Genomic DNA, 23,780 nt, shown 5'->3' on the forward strand with positions numbered 1-23,780 from the left:
GACAGTCGTATTTGACGGGGCATACCGGCAATGTGAAAGGGGCCTAACACAGCTTTCACCCTTTAATTGTTTGTAATGTATGTAAAATAATACTGTCTGGAAAAAGTATTGAAAAACTCATGATGTATTTATAAATGGGTGCCTGTTCCAGATGCCATAAGGTGGCTACACATAGGCTAATATGCTATACATGGTCCCTTCTATAAAAAAAAATAGCATACCCTAATATATTGTTCCATACTACAGTTTTTTTGTGGCATAATAAGCTATACTGGCTAGATACAGGCCAATAGGATACTCTTTTAACCTCCATCTAACTAACAGACCCCTATTAAGTGTGTTGGGACATGTCTGGCATGTAAAGAAGGAAAAAGATGATAGGTTCGGATGTGAGGATGTGCTTAATGGAAACTGGTGCAATTTGGCAGCTTTCTGTCATCTTTTTATTTGTATATCAGAAAACGAGAGAGAGAAGTTAATATACATGCATTGCTAGAATTGGAGAATGTATAATAAACCTGTGCTATATAAATTAACCCAGGAACAAGAGACATTGTCCAGTGCTTCTCCTGTGGTGGATGTTTAGGAAACTGGGAAGAAAATGATGACCCCTGGAGAGAGCATACAAAATGGTTTCCTGAGTGAGTTTCACATCATATACCATACAATACTGAAGCATCATAATACAAGTATTTGCTATATAAGTAAGCTGCTGTACGGGTAGAGCATGTTTCCACTTTGCTTACCCTTATACCTGCCATACAAATGTATAAAATACATTAATGGAAGGCATGTTTAACCCTGCACTCACTACATATAGAAAAGGTATATACATGTATTTATTTATTTATTAATATTTATTTCTTAAAGGTGTAAATTTCTCCAGAAAAACAAAACAAGCGATGAGCGTCAGCAATACATCAGAAGTTACTGTGGTTTTGCAGAAATGACGGTAAATATAATGAGTGTTGGTAACTTAAAAAGGAAACTGAGAGGCTGTTCACCCCCACTAAACCCAATACACTGTGTTATAGTGTGTGTGAACAAAAATATAACAAAGTATCACTCATTTAGAAGTTATGACCTCCATTGGGTACACGCAGTGTATTTCACTCTGCGCAAAATCTGCTTTGCAGCAGGAAAAATGCTGTGTATTCTCCCATGAGCAGATAAGGGCGGCAGCCCTGTGTGTGCAGTGAGGTTTGGAGGTGGGCCCAGGTGTCCAAACCTCACTGCACACACAGGGCTGATACAGGGAAGCCCTGTGTGTGCTCATAGGAGAATATGCATCATATTTCCCGCTGCACATCAGATTTTGAAAAGCGTGATAAACCCTTAGAAATAATAAAATATTAAATATCTAAAACAGGCATGTCAGAAAAGCCAACAGCTTCTAATTGAAATCTAGTGACTTACAGATGGTGTGTCTTGTTATGACTGGAATTGCTTCCTTTTCTTTTCCTTTCACCCTTGACCATTATAACAAGCTCTCCTTATGGCATCTTTGGCCCCTCAATTTTGCAGCCCAATTCCAGATTCTATAGCAGCACAAATAAATTCAGCCCTCAGACCGGACCCATAAATTTATGTAGACCCCAGACCTGACCTCTAACTTCTGATCCCAGATCAGACTTTTCCTTAAAGTCCAAAGTTCCCCTTCATTTACCGCCACCGCACACAGAGTGAATTTGTGTACAGTATGTGTTTCGATACCTGGACAAAAACAGGAATCTGGGAGCAAGAAGAGTAAGAATTATAAGCCATTATCTATTGAACTAATCCAATAGTAATCTAATTAAAGGGGTATATCAAGTTTTTTTTATTTGACTATGCTACAAGGGATGTAAAGTTAGTGTAGTTCATAATATAGTGTCTGTACCTGTGTTTTTTGGGGGTCTCACAATTCTTATGTGATCTTTAACCTTATGTTTATTTTTAACAGCATACAAAATGAGTGTTGTCATTACATTACATTACTAGTCAGGTGTTGAAAGGGAGCCTGCCTGCGCTTCAATAGGTGGAGCAACCGTTGGGTGGGAAGGAGATCATTCTGCAATGAATTGTAGTTTTGCAACACCTGCAGTCACCCTGGTTAAAACACTGGTCTATTGTTTACAGCATAGCATGGGAGCTCAGGTTTTCTTGAATTGGTAGGGTGGCTGATGTGTGGCAAGGAAGAAAAGTGACCTCATACTTACAAACAAGGGTTCCTGGAACTTGTAGTTGAAGGGAGGAAACTCCCACAGGATATAGCAATTTCTCAAAAAGATGGCAGCAATGGTATGGTGGACTCAGAACACATTCATTTAGCTCCAAGACAAGCACGGATCCTTCCTAAGCATGTCTGGCAGGTAAGTTATAAAATCACCTTATGGTGAATAACCCCACTTTATTAAACATGCAGTGGGGTATTATAATATGTGTACTGTGGGCCTTTGTGGACCCAGGCAGACAACCAGACTGCCTAGAACAGTGATGGCGAACCTACGGCACGCGTGCCACAGGTGGCACGCCGAGCCCCCTCTGTGGGCACGTGGCCATAGGCGGGGCAAACTGGGATATTCCTGTGTCCCGAAAGATCTTTTCGGGACAAAAGGATGTCCCGGTTATCTTTCTGCGGCCCCGTGTAAACTTTAAAAACGGAGGAGCCGCAGGGAGGTAGCGAACGCAGGGACGTCACTGATGTCCCGTGCGTATTGCCCAAAGGAACGAAGGAGCGGAGCATCGAGGAGGGGGACGCGTGCTGGCCGGCATGGTAAGTTACCAGCTACACTTCAGCTTCGATACTCCGACCACCGCTTCTCTGGTCTCGGGACCTACTGCTATGGCAGTACACAGACGTACAGCCTCCAGCCATACACTGTATATGGCTGTAGGCTGTATGTGTGGGGGAACTATACTGCACCTAATATGGGGGGACTACAACCTAATGTGGAGTAACATACTGCCAACCTAATGTGGGGGACTACAACCTAATGTGGGGGAACATGCTGCCAACCAAATGTGGGGGAACTTCAACCTAATGAGGGGTACTGCAACCTAATGTGGGGGAACTGCAACCTAATGTGAGGGAACATACTGCCAACCTAATGTGGGGGAACTATACTGCCAACCTAATGTGGGGGAACTATACCGCCTACCATTATGTGGGGAACTATACTGCCTACCTAATGTGGGGGAACTATACTGCCAACCTAATGTGGGGGAACTATACTGCCTACCTAATGCGGGGGAACTATACTGCCTACCTAATGTGGGGGAACTATACTGCCTACCTAATGTGGGGGAACTATACTGCCTACCTAATGTGGGGGAACTGCAACCTAATGTGGGGGATCTGCAACCTAATGTGGGAGAACATACTGCCAACCTAATGTGGGAGAAGTACAACCTAATGTGGGGGAAGTATACTGCCAACCTAATGTGAGGGAACATACTGCCTACCTAAGTTGTTTTTTCTAAACTTAAACCTCAGTATTTTGATTTAATTGCTGTGCTGGCACTTTGAGGGAAAAAAAGCTGGTGTGCATTACAGTTTGGGCACTTGGGCTCAAAAAGGTTCGCCATCACTGGCCTAGAATATAACTCCCATTGCTATGTTCCTTTGTTGAAGGCATCTTCCTAAAGTAGCAGGAGCCATTACTTTCTATGCCAGCCCAGTGTAGCATGTGGAAGTGGTTTTTCATCATTAGCCAACAGGGAAGGAGACAGGAAGCTGTGCATAATAACTTGAATCTCATGATTGGCAAGTGAGAATAATGGCAAGTGAGAATAATATTTTCTATCTTAGTGATAAGACTACATGGAGTCCATAAGACAGTAGTAAGTAAATAGTAAGTGAAAGTGTCAATACAACATTGAAGAGATCGGTTTACTTCTCAATTATATACCGTATTTAGTATATGTTATGTTTATTTCAGGGAACATCTTTTACACATATTTCGGAAAAAATACTTAATCTAGTAACAGGTAAGAAAAATCATTCTACTATTATACAGTATGTGAACACTCAGCCTCCCCAAAATGTATGATGTCAGCAAACCGGCAGTCTTTTCAGTATTGCAGATTTGGGATGGTTTTCATTATGATTTCCCCTTAATGGGTACTCCGCTAGAAAAAAAAATTTCTAATCAACTGGTGGCAGAATGTTAAACAGATTTATAAATTACTTCTATTTGAAAATCTTAATTCTTCCAGTACTTATCAGCTGCTGTATACTACAGAGGAAGTGCACTGTGATCAGACTAAAAAGAACTACACAACTTTCTCTGTAGTATACAGCAGCTGATGAGTACTGGAAGGATTAAGATTTTTAAATTGGACTAATTAACAAATCTGTATAACTTTCTGGCATCAGTTGATTTAAAAAAAAAAAAAAGTTTTCCAGCAGAGTACCCCTTTAAGCTTGGAGTATACAATGACAATGTGTCAAAAAAAAAATTCCAATGTATACTCCGGCATACTCTCAACAGACCCATTGAATTTAATGGACCATAGTGTATATGTAGTCCATATATTCAAATGCATACATTATGCTGCTTTTTTAAAGTTGCTCAAAATTAAAGGGGTACTCCCCCTGGAAAACATTTTTATTTATTTTTTTAAATAAACTGGTGCCAGAAAGTTAAACAGATTTGTAAATGACTTCTATTTAAAAATCTTAATCCTTCCAGTACTTACCAGCTGTTGGAAGGATTAAGTTTACCACAGGAAGTTATTTTTCTTTTTGAATTTCCTTTCTCTCTGACCACAGTGCTCTCTGTGGACACCTCTGTCCATTTTAGGAACTGTCTGGAGTAGGAGGAAATCCCCATAGCAAACCTATCCTACTCCAGACAGTTCCTAAAATGGACAGAGGTGTCAGCAGAGAGCACTGTGGTCAGAGAGAAAGGAAATTCAAATAGAAAAAGACCTTCCTGTTGAGCATACAACAGATGATAAGTACTGGAAGGATTAAGATTTTTAAATAGAAGTAATTTACAAATCTGTTTAACTTTCTGGCACCAGTTGATTAAAAAAAATGTTTTCCAGGGGAGTACCCCTTTAATGAAGGCATGGCGCAACTGGAGAGGGTAAAGAGGAGGGCGACAAAGATAATTATAATTAATCGTATGGGAAGATTTTAGTACCAAGACAGGCTATCAGGCTATGACGACCATACCCATTTACTACACCAAGAGGCTTTATGGATAATTAAACTTGACGCCACTGGTCCACTGGAATTAAATAAACGAAATGATTTTTCTGCATTCCTGTGAAGCTACTTATCTGTGTTCTCTTTTGTTTTTATGCTTTTTATGTTTTTATGCTTTTTTGCACATTTTGATGTATGACACAATTCACATGCTGCTTGTTATGCATATAAACGTGTTAATACCATTAGGAGGAGATGCACACACCTGGCCGGAAGAAGCATCGGCTGATGTAAAACTAGTTGCCACCCCATGGTGTGCCCCTGCATCTTGAGAGCAGCTGCTCTCACTCCCTGCTCCATGGAACTGCCATACCTATGTATGCTGCTTCACCTTTACATGGAATAAAGCTTTGCAATTTCGGGACTTCATATGTGGTGAATGCGATTAATTTTTTTTTTTTTTGCTTTTGAAGTATTTGGAACAAATATTCTTCATATTACTCTTGAAGCCGCACCGTCTCAGATCCCACAACAGCAGCGGGTGCTACACCGGCATTTGATTATCCTGCATGACCGGCTGGTGGTAATTGCTCTGCAGTGCCTGACAGCTACCCTCTTTCTTTGCGATTGTGTTAAAAATAGACAAGACCTGTCCCATTCAAATGAATTGGAGATGCTACTGGGCATTCTCTGTGACTTTTTCAGAGGCCATCTATAGAGAGAGGGAGGCTGATCTCTGCTGTGATTGGTGGTGACCTAATGTTATCTCTACTAGAGTCATCTTTCACTGTGCTCTTGAGAAAAAAGGCATTACTGTATTGTCTGTTAAATCATAGTGACCAGAATGAAAACTGCATGATGTCAGGATTCATATAATGGACCATAAAAGGACTTCAGAAACGAACAGGATACCCGGGGCTGTTCAGATTTAAAAATGCATGGATCTGTGTATATATCAGAAGAGTAGCTTTATTGCAACATTCATGCAACGCGTTTCACTGCACATGGGCAGCTTCATCAGGCATTGCCTGATGAAGCTGCCCATGCACAGCGAAATGCATTGCATGAATGTTACAATAAAGCTTCTCTTCTGATATATTCACAGATCCATGCATTTTTAAATATGAACAGCGCTGGGTATCCTCTTCATTTCTGAAGTCCTTTTATAGTTCATGCTACCCTGGGACAGGAAGGCTGCAGTCAGAGCTTACTACATACGGTATGAGCTTCCCATTGTTGTGTATGCTACACAACCAACGTTGGTCAGAAGCCATCCTCCTCCTCCCCCTCCTCCCTGTGGGATTACTTGAATCCTGCACATGAGAGCGCCTTCTCCCCTTTCTATTTTATGATTCATATAAAATATAGATAGAAATTTGTAAACATAAAAATCTAGTTAACCTAAAAATCAGATTTCAACAATAGGCAATTTCCTGTTGACACATTCCCTTTAATATAATCTATTGATACATGATCTACTAAGATAATAGTTATGCCCACAATGTTTATCTTGTGAACTTCTATATGATTTCTTTTAATTCTATTTTGTTTATTCTTTTCAAGAATTAACAAATGGAAAAACAGAGACCCAGGATAAAGTAAATACATTGAAAAAACATCTCACTGAAAAGTATCGTGATCCTACATTCTGTTGTGCATCTCCTTTTGGAAATACTGTTACTATAGATCTGAACTCACAATTTGCTGACATTTCAATCATGTTGAAAGACATAAAAAATCAACCGATGTGGCGGCTGACATTACCCGATATCCTGTCTGAGCTGACAGACATCACCATGATAGAAGGAGAAGCTGGCAGTGGGAAAACTGCTCTTCTCAAAAAGATTGCCATCCTGTGGGCATCAGGGTCCTGCCCTATACTCAGCAGATTTAGTCTGGTGTTTTATATTTCTCTTGCCTCTACTGAGAGCTGTCAAACTCTTAGAGACATCATCTGCCAACAACTGATCGGATCCTCAACATCTCTAACAGAGGAGAGTCTGGGAGAAATCATAGGGGAATTAAAGGGTAATGCTCTCTTCCTCCTGGATGACTATGGTTTGGTGGACTCCATTCCCGGAGCCATAGAAGAATTGATACAGAAGAATCCATGGAACAGAGTGAATCTTGCAGTCACAGTGAACACTGATAAAGGATGGAAGCTGCGGCGATATGCAAGGACCATAATGAGCATCCAGAAATTCCCCTTATATAGTTCCATTTACCTAGCCAAAAACCTGTTTCCACCTGATAGTAAACAGATGGATACATTTATACTAGAATTAGGCACATCTCTTAATTTTCCGTCAATTTTGCAAACTCCGCTGATGAGTCTTGCTCAGTTTTCCTCGTGGATTCAATATCCCAATGACAATACAACTGGTGATGTCCATGTGTTCAAGGAATATGTAAAATATAACATAACAAAGTTCCCTAAAGAGGCTGAAGCAGTGAATTCTCAGGTGTCTTCATGTGGAGAACTTGCCCTTAAAGGACTTTTCCAGTCCCAGTTTCAATTTACAGAAAATGACTTAAGAGCAGCTGGCGTAGACAAGGAAAAAGCCATCAGATTTGGACTTTTGAGTAAATTCACAGCACAGAGGCTCCATTCAATATATATGTTCTATGACCCTTCATTCCAAGAGTTTCTTGCTGGAAAGAGACTCAGTGAATTACTAGAGTCTGAGAGAAAGGAGGATCTAAACAAAGGTTTCCATTACCTTCATCAGATAAATACTTTCCTTAAATTCATTGGACCGTATCTGTATTTTATGAAGTATGCAACCAGGATTTCTACAAAAGCAACTCTCAAGATTCTCTCATACTTGTTTAGCTTTTATGGCAACCCTGAAGCTCTGGATTGTGATCTAGACAATACAGAACACCTGCAGCGTCACCCAGAACTTAAAGAAGAAGAAGACCATTTTCTATTGATACTACGTAAACACAAACCTGTTAACATCGATTTGGCTCTTTCAACTGTATTGTTAATATTTGCCATTAACTCAGCCATCGAAAGTCAATGTCTACCAGACTGTGCTCCCATTATACTGCAATTTCTTACAGGGAAAACATTTGAATTTGCTGTCAGTCTGATCATCAACAATTCTGCAGAACAGATTCTCAGTTTTATAGAAAAATACCCAGAAAGTATTAGTTTGTGGAGTAGCATCAAGTTTAACATTATTGCAGAAAAACAACAAACACTACCGGACTATTCAAGGCTGGAGATTGGTTGGGAAAGCTATGGTGTGCCTACAGTAGAAAGAGACTATGCAGATGCATATCTTCCACTCAATGATATAAAGAAAGAGAATGAAAGGATAAAAAATGAATGTGATAAAGTCTACTCAGTTTTCCCCAGCCAAATTGTAATAAGGGACTCGATTATTCAACCATTCAAGTCTATTAGGGAGCACAAGGTACCAATTTTCCAAATTCAAGTAAAAGAAGTAAATCGTGAAAATTTCTCTCAGGTAGATTGCGAAGACTTTAAGGTCCTTTTTTCAATATCAGCTAGAATTGAGCTACAATTGAATGACTCGACAGATTTTGTGAGACACCTTGCACCAGCAATCGAGCAGCACTTAAGTTCTTTTAAGAAACTTTGTATTTGTGACTCCTATTTGACAGCAGAAGAACAAGATTTAATTCTCAAGATGTCTTCTCTAGAAAGCCTGGAAATTGGGTGTAACTATAGTGAAAACTACCCAGGTACTTTCTAATAGCAGGACCATTTTTACATTCAAAGGGAACTTGTTATCAGAAAAAATTATATTCAACCAACAGGAAGTACTCTTATAAGTACTGCGCCCGACCGAGTCCAGGAGAGCTCCTCCCGATCCCGCAAAGTTCCGGAAACAACCTTTTAACTGTCCCACACTGTATGATAATGCCTAGTAACTGGTAAATGGGGTAAACAGCTTGTGAGAACTAGTCACCGTCTCACAGCTGTAATCACATCTACTGAGATGTGACTGACAAGTCAGAGGGGCCCACATCATCCACTGCCCTTACCCCAGAGCTCTGGGCATGCCAAGGGACATAAGATGCTAACTGGCTTGTCAGTCACATCTCATTACAGCCATGAGACGGTGACTAGTTCTCAGAATCTGTCCGCCTTGATGACTAGTTAGGGGGCATTTGCATACAGTGCGGGACTGTTGAAAGGTTTATTTTCGGAAAATTGCGGTATCAGAATGAGCTCTAAGTGGCACGGTCTGGCACTGTATAAGACGATGTATTATGTCTTTCTATTAATTTAATAAAGTTATTTCTGATGACAGGTTTTCTTCAAATTTGATTTATTAAGTTGTATACATGATATTAGGCCCTTTTCACATTAGCCTTTTGCCTCCCCTTTTTTCTTTAGGAAATCAGGCATACATTCACGCCCTAGTCCCACTCCCTCTTTATGAAGCACACTCAGGAGCTGGTGGGCTCCGGTTGTTATCTAAAACTTTTTAAGAAAATTGCATGGTCAACAGTGTAAATTTATAAAAAACTAAGTCCAGATTGCTTTTTATTTTGTCACTTTCTATACCATATAAAATAAAAATAATAATCAAAAAGTCCCAATGAAACAAAAATGGTACCAATAAAAACTAAAGATCAAGGCACAAAAGTTGAGTCCTCATACATCCCCCCCATATGGAAAAATGAAACAGTTTTAGAGGACAATATTAAGCATACTCATTTTCCAACAAAAAGTTATAAAAGTATTAAAAAGTAGTCAAATAAAATAAAGCCTATAAAAATCGGGTATTATTTTAATCATATGGACCTAAGTAATAAAGATAACATGTCATTTTTACTGAAAAGTGCTTTTTAAAATTTTGCCCCACAAATATATATATATATATATATATATATATATATATATATATATACGGTATATATTTGTGGTTAAATAAGTGATGTGATTATAAGTGTGGTACAATTGGCAGCGCAAAAAAATAGCCCTCATATGGGTGTGTAGGTGGAAAATTTTAAGTGTTATGGCTATTAGAAAGCGAGGAGGAAAAAAACTTGCAAAAAAAAAAAAACAATGGGGAGGAAGAGTGATGCAGTTTCCCATAGCAACCAATCAGATTGCTTCTTTCATTTTCAAAGAGGCCTGTCAAAAATGAAAGAAGCAATCTGGTTGCTATGGGCAACGGCACCACTCTTCCTCTACACAGGTTTGGATAAATCTCCCTCAATGTCCCTAAGTGGTTAACAGAGCAAGCGAACATTCATAGTCTAGAAAATATATGGGTCCTTATTCCATTTCAATCTGTTTGGCCTTTTAGAATATATGGGGGGATTTTTACTAAGACCGGCATCTCACAAACAGGTCTTAAAGGGGTCTTCCAGCACTTAAAAACATATAGGTGTCTGATTGCAGGTGGTATGAACACTGGGACCCCTTAACCCCTGCATGAAGTGGTGGGTTGGCATGTGCTCCTTGTATTCTTTATTGGAGTGATGGAGATACCCAACTACAGCACTCGAGTATCACTGCCTCTAGGGACCAGCAAACCAGAAAACCACTTTAGATTTATTTAAACAATTCCCACCTAATCTTAATAATAATACATTAAAATTAAATAATATGCAATCCCATTTAATAATGTTTCAACAAATCGCCAAATTCAAACCTCAAGTATCGGCCATTGATTTGTTTTGTCTGTTCAGTTTTACAAGTGCTCCAATGTCTCAGAGAGGTCTAATATAATACACTGATGTCTCATAGACTTATCTTTAGTAGTAGCGATAATAGTAATAGTAATAATGGTAATAATCATTATAATAAAATAAATCTCACATGATAATGTAATAATGAATCCTATAATAGAAATGTAGAAGTGGTCTTAGTAAGAATAATAATAGTAAAATAATAATCTGTGGTCTGGATTATGTGTTTATGTGTTCATGCATTCTTAAAGGAATATCTTTAAGAATCATCTCATCCAGGAATAAAGAAAAACAGGCCTAATTTCTTTCAAAGACCGCTCCCTGTCTGTCTCCACTTTGGGTGTGATATTACAACTTGGCTCCCTTCACTTCAATGGAACTGAGCTGCAGAACCACACCCAACCTGGAGACAGACAGGGAACAGTCTTTGAAGGAAATTATCTGGTTTTCAATTCCAGGATAACCCCTTTATTGTTATTGCATTTAACATGTTTCCTTGGGTTTTAGAGCATCTAATTCGTGGCATACACAACTTTCCTAACTTAACTGAAGTAACTATATATCTGTTGCAAAATCCAGAAGTCCTTGACCACCTACCAGTTGAATTTGAAAGACTGGACGGAATGAAAAAACTTGCTTTTGGTTGTACAAGTTTTGGTATAGGATCAATAAAATTTGGTATGTATAACTTCCAATTTTTCTTTATACAGCAACATTACATTAGAAGTGGGGCTTCTGTGGAAACTTAAATATGGTTAAAGGGGTATTCCAGGAAAAAACTTTTTTTTATATCAACTGGCTCCAGAAAGTTAAACAGATTTGCATATTACTTCTATTAAAAAATCTTAATCCTTCCAATTGTTATCAGCTACTGAAGTTGAGTTGTTCTTTTCTGTCTGGCAACAGTGCTTTCTGCTGACACCTCTGCTTGTCTTGGGAACTGCACAGAGTAGAAGAGATTTGCTATGGGCATTTGCTTCTACTCTGGACAGTTCCCGAGACACATGTCATCAGAGAGCACTTAGACAACAAAGAACAACTCAACTTCAGCAGCTCATAAGTTCTGAAAGGATTAAGATTTTTTAACAGAAGTAATTTACAAATCTGTTTAATTTTTTGGGAGCCAGTTGATATATAAAAAAAAGTTTTTTTCCTGGATAACCCCTTTAACCTGTTTGGGACGGAGGGCGTACCTGTATGCCCTCAGCCTGTTCCTTGTCTACAACGCGGGGCCACGCCGTGGCCCCACGTCATAGCAGGTCGGGCCCGGCACCTAGCAATGGCCGGGACCTATGGCTAATAGTGTGCGGCACTGATAGCGGTGCTGCTCGCTATTAACCCTGTAGACACAGCATTCAAAGTTGAACACCACGTCTATAGTGAAAGTAAACCATTGGCAGTTAGCTCAGGGGGCTGTTCGGGATCGCCGCGATTAAATCGCGGCATCACGAACAGTTTACAGGACAGCAGGAGGGTCCCTATCTGCCTCCTCGCTGTCCGATCGCTGAATGACTGCTCAGTGCGTGAGATCCAGGCATGAGCAGTCAAGCAGCAGAATCATTGATCAATGGTTTCCTATGAGAAACCATTGATCAATGTAAAAGATCAGTGTGTGCAGTGTTATAGCCCCCTATGGGAGCTATAACATTGCAAAAAAAAGTGAAAAAAAAAAAGTTAATAAAGATCATTTAACCCCTTCCCTAATAAGGTATTGGGGAAGGTATTGGGAAAGATTTATAAGATGGTGGTTACGTATCTGGCGTACCAAATAGTAAATTGAAATGGGAAACAGAAGTTGTAGTAATTGATGAGGAAGATTGATGGGAAATATTTAACAACATAGGTAGATCTTCCTTGAACTTAAAGCATAAAATTACACAGGTTAAATTAATGCATAGGTTGTGTTATATGCCGGAATCTTTGTTTAGAATGGGAAAGAGGGAAAACTAACAATGCATAAACATAGAAGAAGCTCCGGAGCTCCTGTCCCCCCCGCCTCCACTTATGTTTTCGCCTTGTGTTCTGGTGACAGAATAAATAGTTGAATTCCTGGTGAGTGCGATCCTTCTTCTATGTTTATGCATGAACTTTCTTTTTCCTGTTTATGGAGACGCACCGCTACAGGCAACCCTCTAGCTAGCCCCGCAGCCCCCTTGGATGCTATTAGTGCCAGTAGCCTTTAATTCTGGTAGTGCCGGATCCGTGTTCTTCTTACATTGGAAAACTAACAATGCCCAAGGTGTCAGGCAATAAACACTGACTTACAGTCATGGCCGTAAATGTTGGCACCCCTGAAATTTTTCCAAAAAAATGAAGAATTTCTCACAGAAAAGGATTGCAGTAACACATGTTTCGCTATGCACATGTTTTTATTCCCTATGTGTGTATTGGAACTAAACAAAAAAAAGGGAGGAAAAAAGCAAATTGGACATAATGTCACACCAAACTCCAAAAATAAGTTGGACAAAATTATTGCCACCCTTTCAAAATTGTGGATAAATAAGATTGTTTCAAGCATGTAATGCTCCTTTAAACTTACCTGGGGCAAGTAACAGGTGTGGGCAATATAAAAAGCAGATAAAAAGGAGAGAAGTTCACTTAGTCTTTGCATTGTGTGTCTGTGTGTGTGCCAGTCTGAGGACTTGAGAACCAAAATTGTGGAAAAAATATCAACAATCTCAAAGTTACAAGTCCATCTCCAGAGATCTAGATTTGCCTTTGTCCACAGTGCACAACATTATCAAGAAGTTTGCAACCCATGGCACTGTAGCTAATCTCCCTGGGCGTGGACGGAAGAGAAAAATTGATGAAAGGTTTCAACCCAGGATAGTCCGGATGGTGTATAAGCAGCCCCAAACAAGTTCCAAAGATATTCAAGCTGTCCTGCAGGCTCAGGGAGCATCAGGGTCAGAGCAAACTATCCGTCAACATTTAAATGAAATGAAACGCTATGGCAGGAGACTCAGGAGGACCCCACTGCTGACACAGAGACATAGAAAAGCAAGACTACATTTTGCCAAAATAAACTTGAGTAAGCCAAAATCCTTCTGGGAAAATGTCCTGTGGACAGATGAGACCAAGATAGAGCTTTTTGGTGAAGCACATCATTCTACTGTTTACTGAAAATGGAATGAGACATACAAAGAAAAGAACATAGTACCTACAGTGAAATATGGTGGAGGTTCAATGATGTTTTGGTGTTGATTTGCTGCCTCTGGCACTGGGTGCCTTGAATGTGTGCAAGACATAATGAAATCTGAGGATTACCAACGGATTTTGGGTTGCACTGTACAGCCCAGTGTCAGAAAGCTGTGTTTGTGTCCGGGATTTTGGGGGAGATTTATCAAAACCTGTCCAAAGGAAAAGTTGCCCAGTTGCCCATAGCAACCAATCAGCTTGCTTCTTTCATTTTTAACAAGGCCTCTGCAAAATGAAAGAAGCAATCTGATTAGTTGCTATGGGCAACTGGGCAACTTTTCCTTTCCACAGGTTTTAATAAATCTCCCCCAATGACCCCAAACATATGTCAAAAAGCCCCCAGAAATGGATGGCAACAAAGCGCTGGAGAGTTGTGAAGTGGCCAGCAATGAGTCCAGATCTAAATCCCATTGAACATCTGTGGAGAGATCTTAAAATCGGTTTAGTTCCAATACACACAAAGGGAATAAACATGTGTTACTGCAATCCTTTTCTGTGAGAAATACTTCATTTTCTTGAAAAATGTCAGGGGTGTCAACATTTACAGCCATGACTGTATATCATATGGGGATGTGCGAAATCACAACAATTATGGGCAATGGGGTTCAGAAAGATTAAGGAAGATTTTGGGGTCAAATTAAACTATAATTTTTGGACAGCAGTATTGGGATAGTGAAAAAGAAAACATTTATATTAAAATTATTAAGCCTGTTAAAAATGGTGATTCTTAGAAAATGGTTTGCGCTGATGGCGCCAAATATTAATGAGTGGAAGAATCTGGTGCAAAAAGTAAAAAAAAATATGAACTTATATATTATCAGGAAAAAAAGAAAGGTCCATTAAGGATAAAAGAATGGGATAGTTGGAAACAGGTCAGGTGACCTAGAAGAGCGGGAAAATGGAGGATAAACAGGCAACGGCTGTTTATAACAACAGGCTTTATAACAATTTATATATATATTAGAAGAGAGCTATACTTAGAAGGGACTTTTTCAGCGTGATGCTCAAGGGGCATGGAAATATGTGCTGTGGAATAATTATGTACATAAATTCTATTGTATGCATATTTATACTCCATAGAGATTCATCAAAACCTGTCCAAATTAAAGGAAAAGTTGAGTTGCCCATGGCAACCAATCAGATTGCTTCTTTGATTTTTCAGAGGCCTTTTCAAAAATGAAAGAAGGGATATGATTGGTTGTTATGGGCAACTCAGCTACGTTTCCTCTGCACAGGTTTTGATAAATCTCCCCCTATGTCCACCTTTGTAACAATTATATATATGTCTTGATCGATAGAGAGAGGTCATTCTGGTGTATTACTACTAACCCTCATGTGTTTCTACATTTTTACAGTCCCATTCATCAGACATTTTACAGATTTGGAGGTTCTGCACTTATCCTTGAAATATTATATAGATTTTAATGGTGTTATGAGCTCACTCTCACAGTGTAAGAAGCTGAAAGAACTGAGTTTCTTTGGATCTATACTTCATGAAGATGATATGGCTGTTCTTGGTAATACTTCTCAATAATAAGGAAAATAATACTTTAGTGTAAATTCCCAGCAGTATTTTAGATTTTTATTTATTCATGACCGGTTTAATGACCTAACAATATAACTGTTATTTATTAGGCTGGGTTCACATCAGCTAAAATCTCACACTCCCGTATGCCTTCTTATGCGCTCCCGTATGTAATTCATTTCAATGAGCCGGCCGGAGTGAAACGTTCGGTCCGGTCAGCTCATTTTTGCGCTGTATGTGCTTTTTCCCCGGATCTAAAACTGTGGTCAACCACTGTTTGATGTCCGGTTGTAAAAGCGCATACAGCGCAAAAATTAGTCGACTGGACCAAACGTTTCACTCCGGCCGGCTCATTGAAATGAATTACATACGGGAGCGCATACGAAGGCATACGGGAGCGCATACGAAGGCATACGGAAGTGTGAGATTTTAGCTCCCCCTGCTGTATGCGCTCACGTATGGGAGAAAACGTAGTGGGAACCCAGCCTTACAAATATATTCAAAGTTATTGTGAAAGGGGCATTGCATTTCACAAATGCTTGTGTTTGTCTCTGCCATAGTCTACCAATTATTTAGACATAAAATTTACTAGTTAAGGGATTTGTTTAGGGCTAAAGGGCTTTGGACATCAGTAAGGAGTATTGCAGTGTAGGAAAATGTATCTCCTATCCAAAGGATAAGTGTCTGATCATGGGGGGTTCCCCCCGCGATCTCCTGCATGGTGCTCTGGCTCTTCTTGAGCAAGAAGCGGAGGTTGGCATGTGCCCTCCATTCAGCTCTATAGGAGAGCCAGAGATACCCGAGCACTGTACTTGTGTATCTCCGGCTCTCCAATAGAAATTAATGGAGGGCGCATGTCGACCCCAGCTCTGAGGAGAGTGCACGAGGAGATCCAGAGCGTTGTGCAGAATATCATGGGGGGGGGGGGGTGTCCCAACAGTCGGACTCCCCATGATCAGACACTTATCCCCTATCCTTTGGATAAGAGATACATTTTCCTACTCTGCAGTACTCCTTTAAAGGGGTGTTTTCACCTAGTTAAAATATAGCTCCTGATCCTCTTTGGCCTGTTTGCATCCACCAAAGGTAGTTGGGAAGCCAAAAGTAGTTGAAGTGCGGAAGATATGCAATTTGCATAACTCCCAATGACTTTATTGAGAGTTGCGCAAACTACCAAGGCCCGTGAGCTACACTGTTAGCACAACTCCTGGAGTTGCGTAAAAAGCACAGTTAACAGGGGTACGATGTTTGCCCAACTCCCAATAAAGCTAATGGGAGTTATGCGAATTGCATAACTTTCCCACTTCAGTTGACTTCTGCTTCCTGCCGACCTAGGAAGGCCTTGGTCACAGCATTGGTGGGGGTCCCAGAGGTGGGGTCCATATTCAGAGGTCATTTATGGCATATACTTTGGATATGCTGTAAATGTCCCAGGTTGTAATATGCTGCGGATGCGCTATGAGCAGACACACAGGGCTTCCCTGCTGCAGCCTTGTGTGGGCAGTAAGGTTTAGAGGTGGGCCTGCAAGTCACAGTTACATCGGTGTGCTCAGCCCGCTAAGCCTTCCTGCACATACACAGGGCTGTGGTGGGGAAGACCTGTGTGTCTGGTCTTACTTCACCTGCACTAACATATTTAGGTAAAGTATTACCTGAGTTCTGCCTCCTACTAATTTCGATGGCATTGTGCTGCTTTGCGCAGTGGAGGCGTGGAGCTGGTGGAAGAGTGAGCCCTCTGCTCCTCGCTACATTCGACTTCCGGCTCTCACGTCATGGAAGGGTGCAGGCCGTAGAGTGAATATTGATAAAGTAGGGGAGCCGAGTGAGCCAGCTGTCCGCTTCCTCTGTGCAAAGCTGCACAATGCTAATGAAATTAGTATGGGGCAGAACTCAATTTACCTAAATATGTAACTCCCCTTTTTGCAGCTATTCACCCACACTATAACCTAGTTTATTGGGTTCAGTGCTGGTGAATTAGCTGTCTGTTTCTCTTTAAATAAATTAAGAATTTTACTGTGTATATATACTTACTTTACAAGTTTTCGCTGAGGATACTTTACAGATTTGTAAACTATTCATCACTTTCGCCTTCTCTGTGACAGCTGCGACAATGAAGAATTTTACATCTCTGAAAACTCTAAATTTGGACCGGCATAGGATTGTTGGAACAGAGACTGCTGAGATGTTTGGTATAGTACACAGTAGTTTTTGAAAGTTGCATGTTTGGTTACTTTGCAGCAGTTATGTAAATTATTCCACTTGGACAGATACATTTTAATTTCTGAGGCGGCACCAAGCACGTTACAATATATATTTTGTTTATTAGGTGTAGTTGATTTTACTGCAATTTTTAGCATCAATTTGAGGGGTTGTCCAGAGACTTAACGTATTTCTTGATTATAGCCTGCCTTAAAAAGAGTCATCGAATTTCTGCCACATATTTTACCCATCTCAGCAAATGTCCCTTACTTTGGATGAAAGCTGGTTGTGCCTGCTCACATAAAAAGGAGAGAAGTTCTGCCTATTGGTGTATACAAGGTTACAGGTCAATCTGCTCTCAGCATTTAGAGGAAGCTGCATAAGGGCTCCTTCACAGGGGCAGATTTCATTGCAAAATACTAGCGTGTTTCCCACCGCAAGTTTAAATGGGGGTGGGCTCTCTGCTGCATATTTTCCGCAGTGTATTTTCCTGTGCAAAAAATTTGTCACAGACCACATTAACTTCGATGGGGTTTGCAGCGGTTTTTCTGAAACAGAAATTCTGTTGCTTAAAATTTTCCTCATTCAAACTGACAGCAGGAAACACACTGCTAACTCGCAATGAAATCCACCCCTGTGAATGAGCCCTTATTCTGTATTGTTAGGCAACGTTAACACGATGGAATGTCCGCACAGAGAATCTGTGTGTGAACATTCAGCAAACCGCAGAGTGCCGGTATAATATTCCAGCACTAGCACCGCACAGGAATGCGCTGTCAATGAGTAGCAAAATCAGCTGCAGAAAATATGCAGCCAAATTTGGCAATTGACCCTACCCTTACTGTGATTTCAAAAAGTTGCAGCAAAACCCAAAGACTTTACAGCAAAACAATGCAGCGTATAAATAGTCTTAAAAAAAATATTCAGCCATGTGATATATTGTGACGCAGACTTTGCCATTTATGCTTTTATTATGTACCCCGGGCTAATAAAGATCCTCTGCTTATAGCTGTGTCATTGGGACCCCTCAGTCACCTGGAGAAGGTGTGGTTGCCTGTTGGGGAAGGAATGGCTCATGCTGCAAAGATCATTATTGAACAGTTCCAGCATCTTCCCAACCTCCAGTTCCTGTCCATGAAGGAGATATTAGATGATGAAAGCATTGCAGCGTTAGGTGAGTCAATAGTTTACATACATTCAGGAAGATCAAATAGTTTAAGGGCCCTAATAACTGTGCCAAGCCTGTCTGTAAATGAGGGCCAATGTTATAGATTGGAGCTCCCTTACAGAGCCTATTACAAGGCTCAAACTATCGTGCAGGGAGGGCCAAATAAACAATCGCTGGATCGGTTGTGTGGCCCTTTGCTGCAATTAACCATACATACATCCCCTATTAGGCTAGGTTTCCACAGAGTGTTTTTTACTAGCATTTTTTTTGGGGGGGGGGGGGGGGGGGGGGATTCTGCCACTGCAGTTTTTGAGTCAAAGCCAAAAGTAAATTCAAAAGGAATAGGAAATATAAAGTAAGGACTTATACTTCTTCCTATTGAATCCACTTCTGACTTTGGCTCAAAAACTGTAGTGGCAGAAAGAAAAAAAAAAGTGTGTGGAAACCTAGTGTTACACTAGGTTATATACGAGCAATAGCTGATAATTTTCAAGTAGGTTTAAATTACCCGATAAGCTTAAGAAGCAGCATTTACATAGGGCCTGTTTGGCTGATAATCTCCCAGGGTATTAGGGCCCCAATTCTGGAAACTAGTGTGCGGCTGACTAACCATGACTATAAGATGTGATCAGCCAATGAGTGAGCGCTGTGACTGAATGCTGTGCCTTTTACGGGGCAATCATTTGACTGTTCATCCAATAATTACCCAGTTTAAAAGGGCCTTAAATGGCTCCCAAATTGTCCACTTCTGTGTCTGAGCCAGTTCCACTGCTTGAAGGGACAGGCTGTTTCTCTGAGGTTTGCACTAGTTGTGGCTGCTGCATGAGGGGCCAATGATTGCACCATGTTGCTGGCATTACTAGTAAATTTGAGCAACTATTGGAACCACATAGAGGCATTATTTCATCCATATGTGGCAGCTGCAGTTTAGTGCATAAAGCAGCATCACATCCCACCCCCTATAAGCTGAAGGAAAACTTATCTGGCAGTGTCATGGACACAGAAGTGAACAGAAAGGTAAGTAATAACTTTAAAGAGCCCCATTAAACTCAATGTACTACGACCAATATTTTTTTCCTTCATGTTGGACATCTACAGGAAAAGTGTCAAAAAATGGCTTCCTGAAAAGGATTTGCCACCTAGAGTTGCCTTCCAACTACAGCATCACTGAATCTGGATGGACAAAGTTTTTTGAAACAGCAGCAGACATGCCGGAGTTAAGCAACCTGAATATGATAAGAATATGTCATGAATCCATAAAGTCTCAAGCCACCACTGTCACCGCCTTTGTCCGCTTTGTGTCTCGGATGCCAAGCCTCAATGCCATATTGATGCAGGGATGGCAGCTGGATAAAGATGACCTTGGCATGTTCAACAAAATGAAGGAGAAACATCCTCAATCCAAGAGCTTAGAAATCCACTGGCAAATACCAATACATTTTACACCAAATATAGAGAATTAAAAGTTCATTTTTATTACTGCATTAACCAAGAAAATTTACCAAAAAGTAGTTTTGAGCACAAAGCTGTTCTTTATGTGTGTGCCCCCATCTGCCAAGCATTGCCTCTCCTGCTTCATCACTACCTTATGTAAAAACATACAGAATATGGAGAAACCTTCACTTGCAAAGAAACAGGGTCTGTTTATTTGGGAAAGAAAATTGAGAGCTCCGCTAGGCAGATGACTTGATCACCATAAACTAAACTTTTTGGTGTTTTGGCACCTCCTTGTGGACACAATGGGACAATTCCATATCAAAGTGCTATAGGTTTTTAACAACTAGACCCAGCCAACTGCAACTGAAGCATAAGATAGCTACTGTCAGGACTCCGTATGTACACTCCTGAAGCATTATTCTAAAGCAGATTGCCGGAGGAAGCACGAACATCGTGCGAAACGGAGCTTGGTGGCCATCCTGTGTCCCCCCACTACCCTCTTCCCAAATGAGATGTTTGTGAGTATGAATCAATAAAAGAAGATATACTCAGCTGGCCGTGGTGAGTTGCCGATTATTCTTCTCTCTTTTTTGTTGCTAAAGCAGATTATGCTTAGAGGTCCACAGTTTGGAGACCACTGCTTTAGGTTGATTTACTGTATTATTACTCACATTTATCAGTTTGCTTTTTGAAAAAATCAATAAAGTTAAAGTTTAAAAAAACTAGTGTTTCTCCGAAACATTAGGTATTTGTTACATCTGTGTTCAAACCTTGCAAACTGTTCAAGCCAACCTCAAAGTTGAACTTAGGTCTAAAACTGAAACTAGACAGTCTAATGCTTCACCAATTTATCAAATAGACTGAGCCACTTTGATGAATTTAGAAGAACAGCTGTACTTAACTCACCAGACTCTGGTTTAGCATAATTGCATCTTTGTGAAGACACATTCAAGCAAGACCCGGGTCTGGCGAGTGCCATACTGCTGTAATTCTCTAGCGGTTGAGTATTAGTATTCTCTGTGTACTGTACAGAGCACGACTATGTTGGGATAGCAGCCAGCTTCCTTAGTCCCTACTGCTGAGTATATGGTCTGTGTGACTGGGTCACAGCTCCAGCGGTGACATCCCTTAAAAGGAAATTAACTGTATATAGAGAAAATGAAGCCAGCACTCACCCGTTCTGCGTAGCAATCTCGTAGTTCTTTATTTCAATTTATGTTGTGCGGCTGAGCTCTTCCTTCCCTCTCCCTGCCTTTCATTTGTGTACTGCCGTGTTTTAGAAATAAAGAACTACAAGATTGCTATGCAGAATGGATGAGTGCTGGCTTCATTTTCTCTATATACAGTTATTGCATCCTATTCTGTTCCTTTGCACATGCACCCCCGACGGCTAGAGCAGTACAGCATTCAACTCTTCACCTTACATAAAGGGTGATAATATACTTCCAGTGCTGGGATCTCTTTCTCTGTACACATTTTGTCTTAAAAGCAAATCTGTCATCAGTGTCGCCTGCACTAACCCGTTCCGTGCTCTGGTTCTCCTGCCATCTTCCTCGGTATCTTACGTTCCGGGGAGGACTTGGAGCCTGGGTGGAGCTTCCTGATGTCATCGCTGCCGTTTCTCTGCTGAGTTCCACTGCTAGCAAACAGCAGCGGTGACAACAGGAAGCTTTGCCAATGCTCCAAGTCAACCCCAGAACGGGAGATATGGAGGAAGATCATGAGAGAACGGGAGCACAGAGCAAGGACAGGTAAGAATGGTTAACAGTGTCACCTGCACTACCAGTCTGTACCGACAGGTAAGTGCAGATGACAGATTTCCTGTAACAGTGCCAATACTGTGGATTTCCACTTTGTTAAATTTACCTCATCCTTAGACTGTCTAGTTCCATTTTTGTTGCTGTCTAGCTTTTGACATGAAGCCATTGCCATGCAGATCTAGCCAAAGACATGCTGGCTTTAATATACTATCATTGTTCGCTTACTTGCATATGTATCAGTGTGTCTAGCTTTTCTAACCCGAGCCATTATAGGAATGCGTTTATGACTACCTGCATGAAGACATCAGGTCTACCAGATCAGTGTTTCTCAAGCGAGGTCCTCAAGTCCCCAAACAGGTCATGTTTTCAGGATTTCCTTGGTCTTTCACAGTTGATATAATTCTGATCAGTGGATCACCACAGTTATATCACCTGTGGAAGACTAAGGAAGTCCTGAAAACATGACCTGTTTGGGGACTTGAAGACCGCACTTTGAGAAACACCGTACCAGATGGACTTTTCATTCTGTGATGTCCATAAGACATAACAGGCTACATGGACAACGGTTGTGTCATCATTAAGGTGTATTCACATGTGCAGTATGCTGCACATATTTGATGCATAGGATTTGAAGCTGTCTTCATTCAATTCGTTTACATTGAAATCTGCAGAATCAAATCCTGCACATTAAATATACACAGGATTCTGTACATGTGAACAGACCCGTAATGATTAAAATCTATAAATTAACACGCTCAAAAAATTTACTGTACGAACAAGGACTAAGGGGAAGAATTATCAAAACCTGTCCAGAGGAAAAGTTGCCCAGTCACCCATAGCAACCAATCAGCTCGCTTCTTTAATTTTAGCAGAGGCCTTGTTAAAAATGAAAGAAGTGATCTGATTGGTTGCTTTGGGTAACTAGGCAAATTTTCATCTGGACAGGTTTTGATAAATCTCCCCCTAAGTCTCCACCCTTTTGTGCCGTTCACATTGTGCTCCCTCACTATTGAGCCTCTCACACTAGTTCCCAATTCCCATCCTCTGCTGTTTCATACAAACAGTTCACCCGCCTGTAACTCCTAGTGGTAGAACTGAGCGACCAGAAAGCTAAAAAGGTGGACTACAGGTTGTAACGCTTTAAACATCACATGTAAATCATTTTGACATATAATTAAGTCCCACGAGCGGAGAAGGCTTCAAACCCCGTGGGTCCCGACTGCTATCAGCAGCCAGGACCTAGGGTTAATGATGCGCACAGCCGATCGGGCCAATGTCCGGCATTAACCCTTTAGACACCGCAATCAAAGTTTATTGTGGCGTCTAAAGGGAAATTAAATTATCCCGGCAGCTCAGCGATGCTGATTGGGGCTATCGCATCAGAATTGCGATGTCCCGATCAGTTACTGGACGACAAAAGGGTCGTCACCTGCCTCCTTGTCCTCCGAGCGGTGATCTACTGCTCCAAGCTTGCTCAGCAGGGTGGAGCAGCGGAGCGATGATAACACTGTTCAATGCTATGCTATGGCATAGCATTGATCAGTGTATGCAATCAAAAGATTGCATGGTATAGCTCTCTGTGGTGGCTTAGAAAAAAAAAAGTGTAAAAAAATAAATAAATAGAAAAAAGAATAAAATGTGAATAAGTTTGAATCACCCCCTTTTTTCCTATTTTTTTTAAAT

General features: G+C 40.7%; 1 protein-coding gene across 1 annotated transcript in view; it reads left to right on the forward strand.

Moving 5' to 3' along the window:
* LOC130273987 (baculoviral IAP repeat-containing protein 1-like) overlaps window positions 1-20,765 on the forward strand; it is a 173,715-nt gene extending 152,950 nt beyond the window's left edge. Inside the window, exons 17-25 of the mRNA XM_056521698.1 lie at window positions 542-641; window positions 871-952; window positions 3,921-3,969; window positions 6,698-8,848; window positions 11,318-11,488; window positions 15,364-15,525; window positions 17,636-17,722; window positions 18,742-18,906; window positions 19,999-20,765. Coding sequence (XP_056377673.1) covers window positions 542-641; window positions 871-952; window positions 3,921-3,969; window positions 6,698-8,848; window positions 11,318-11,488; window positions 15,364-15,525; window positions 17,636-17,722; window positions 18,742-18,906; window positions 19,999-20,363 — 3,332 coding nt within the window. The 3' untranslated portion in view covers window positions 20,364-20,765. The remainder of the gene's footprint in view (window positions 1-541; window positions 642-870; window positions 953-3,920; window positions 3,970-6,697; window positions 8,849-11,317; window positions 11,489-15,363; window positions 15,526-17,635; window positions 17,723-18,741; window positions 18,907-19,998) is intronic.
* The last annotated feature ends 3,015 nt before the right edge of the window (window positions 20,766-23,780 follow it).

This window comes from Hyla sarda, chromosome 1, assembly GCF_029499605.1.
Source record: "Hyla sarda isolate aHylSar1 chromosome 1, aHylSar1.hap1, whole genome shotgun sequence".
In the NCBI taxonomy this organism is placed as follows: Eukaryota; Metazoa; Chordata; class Amphibia; order Anura; family Hylidae; genus Hyla; species Hyla sarda.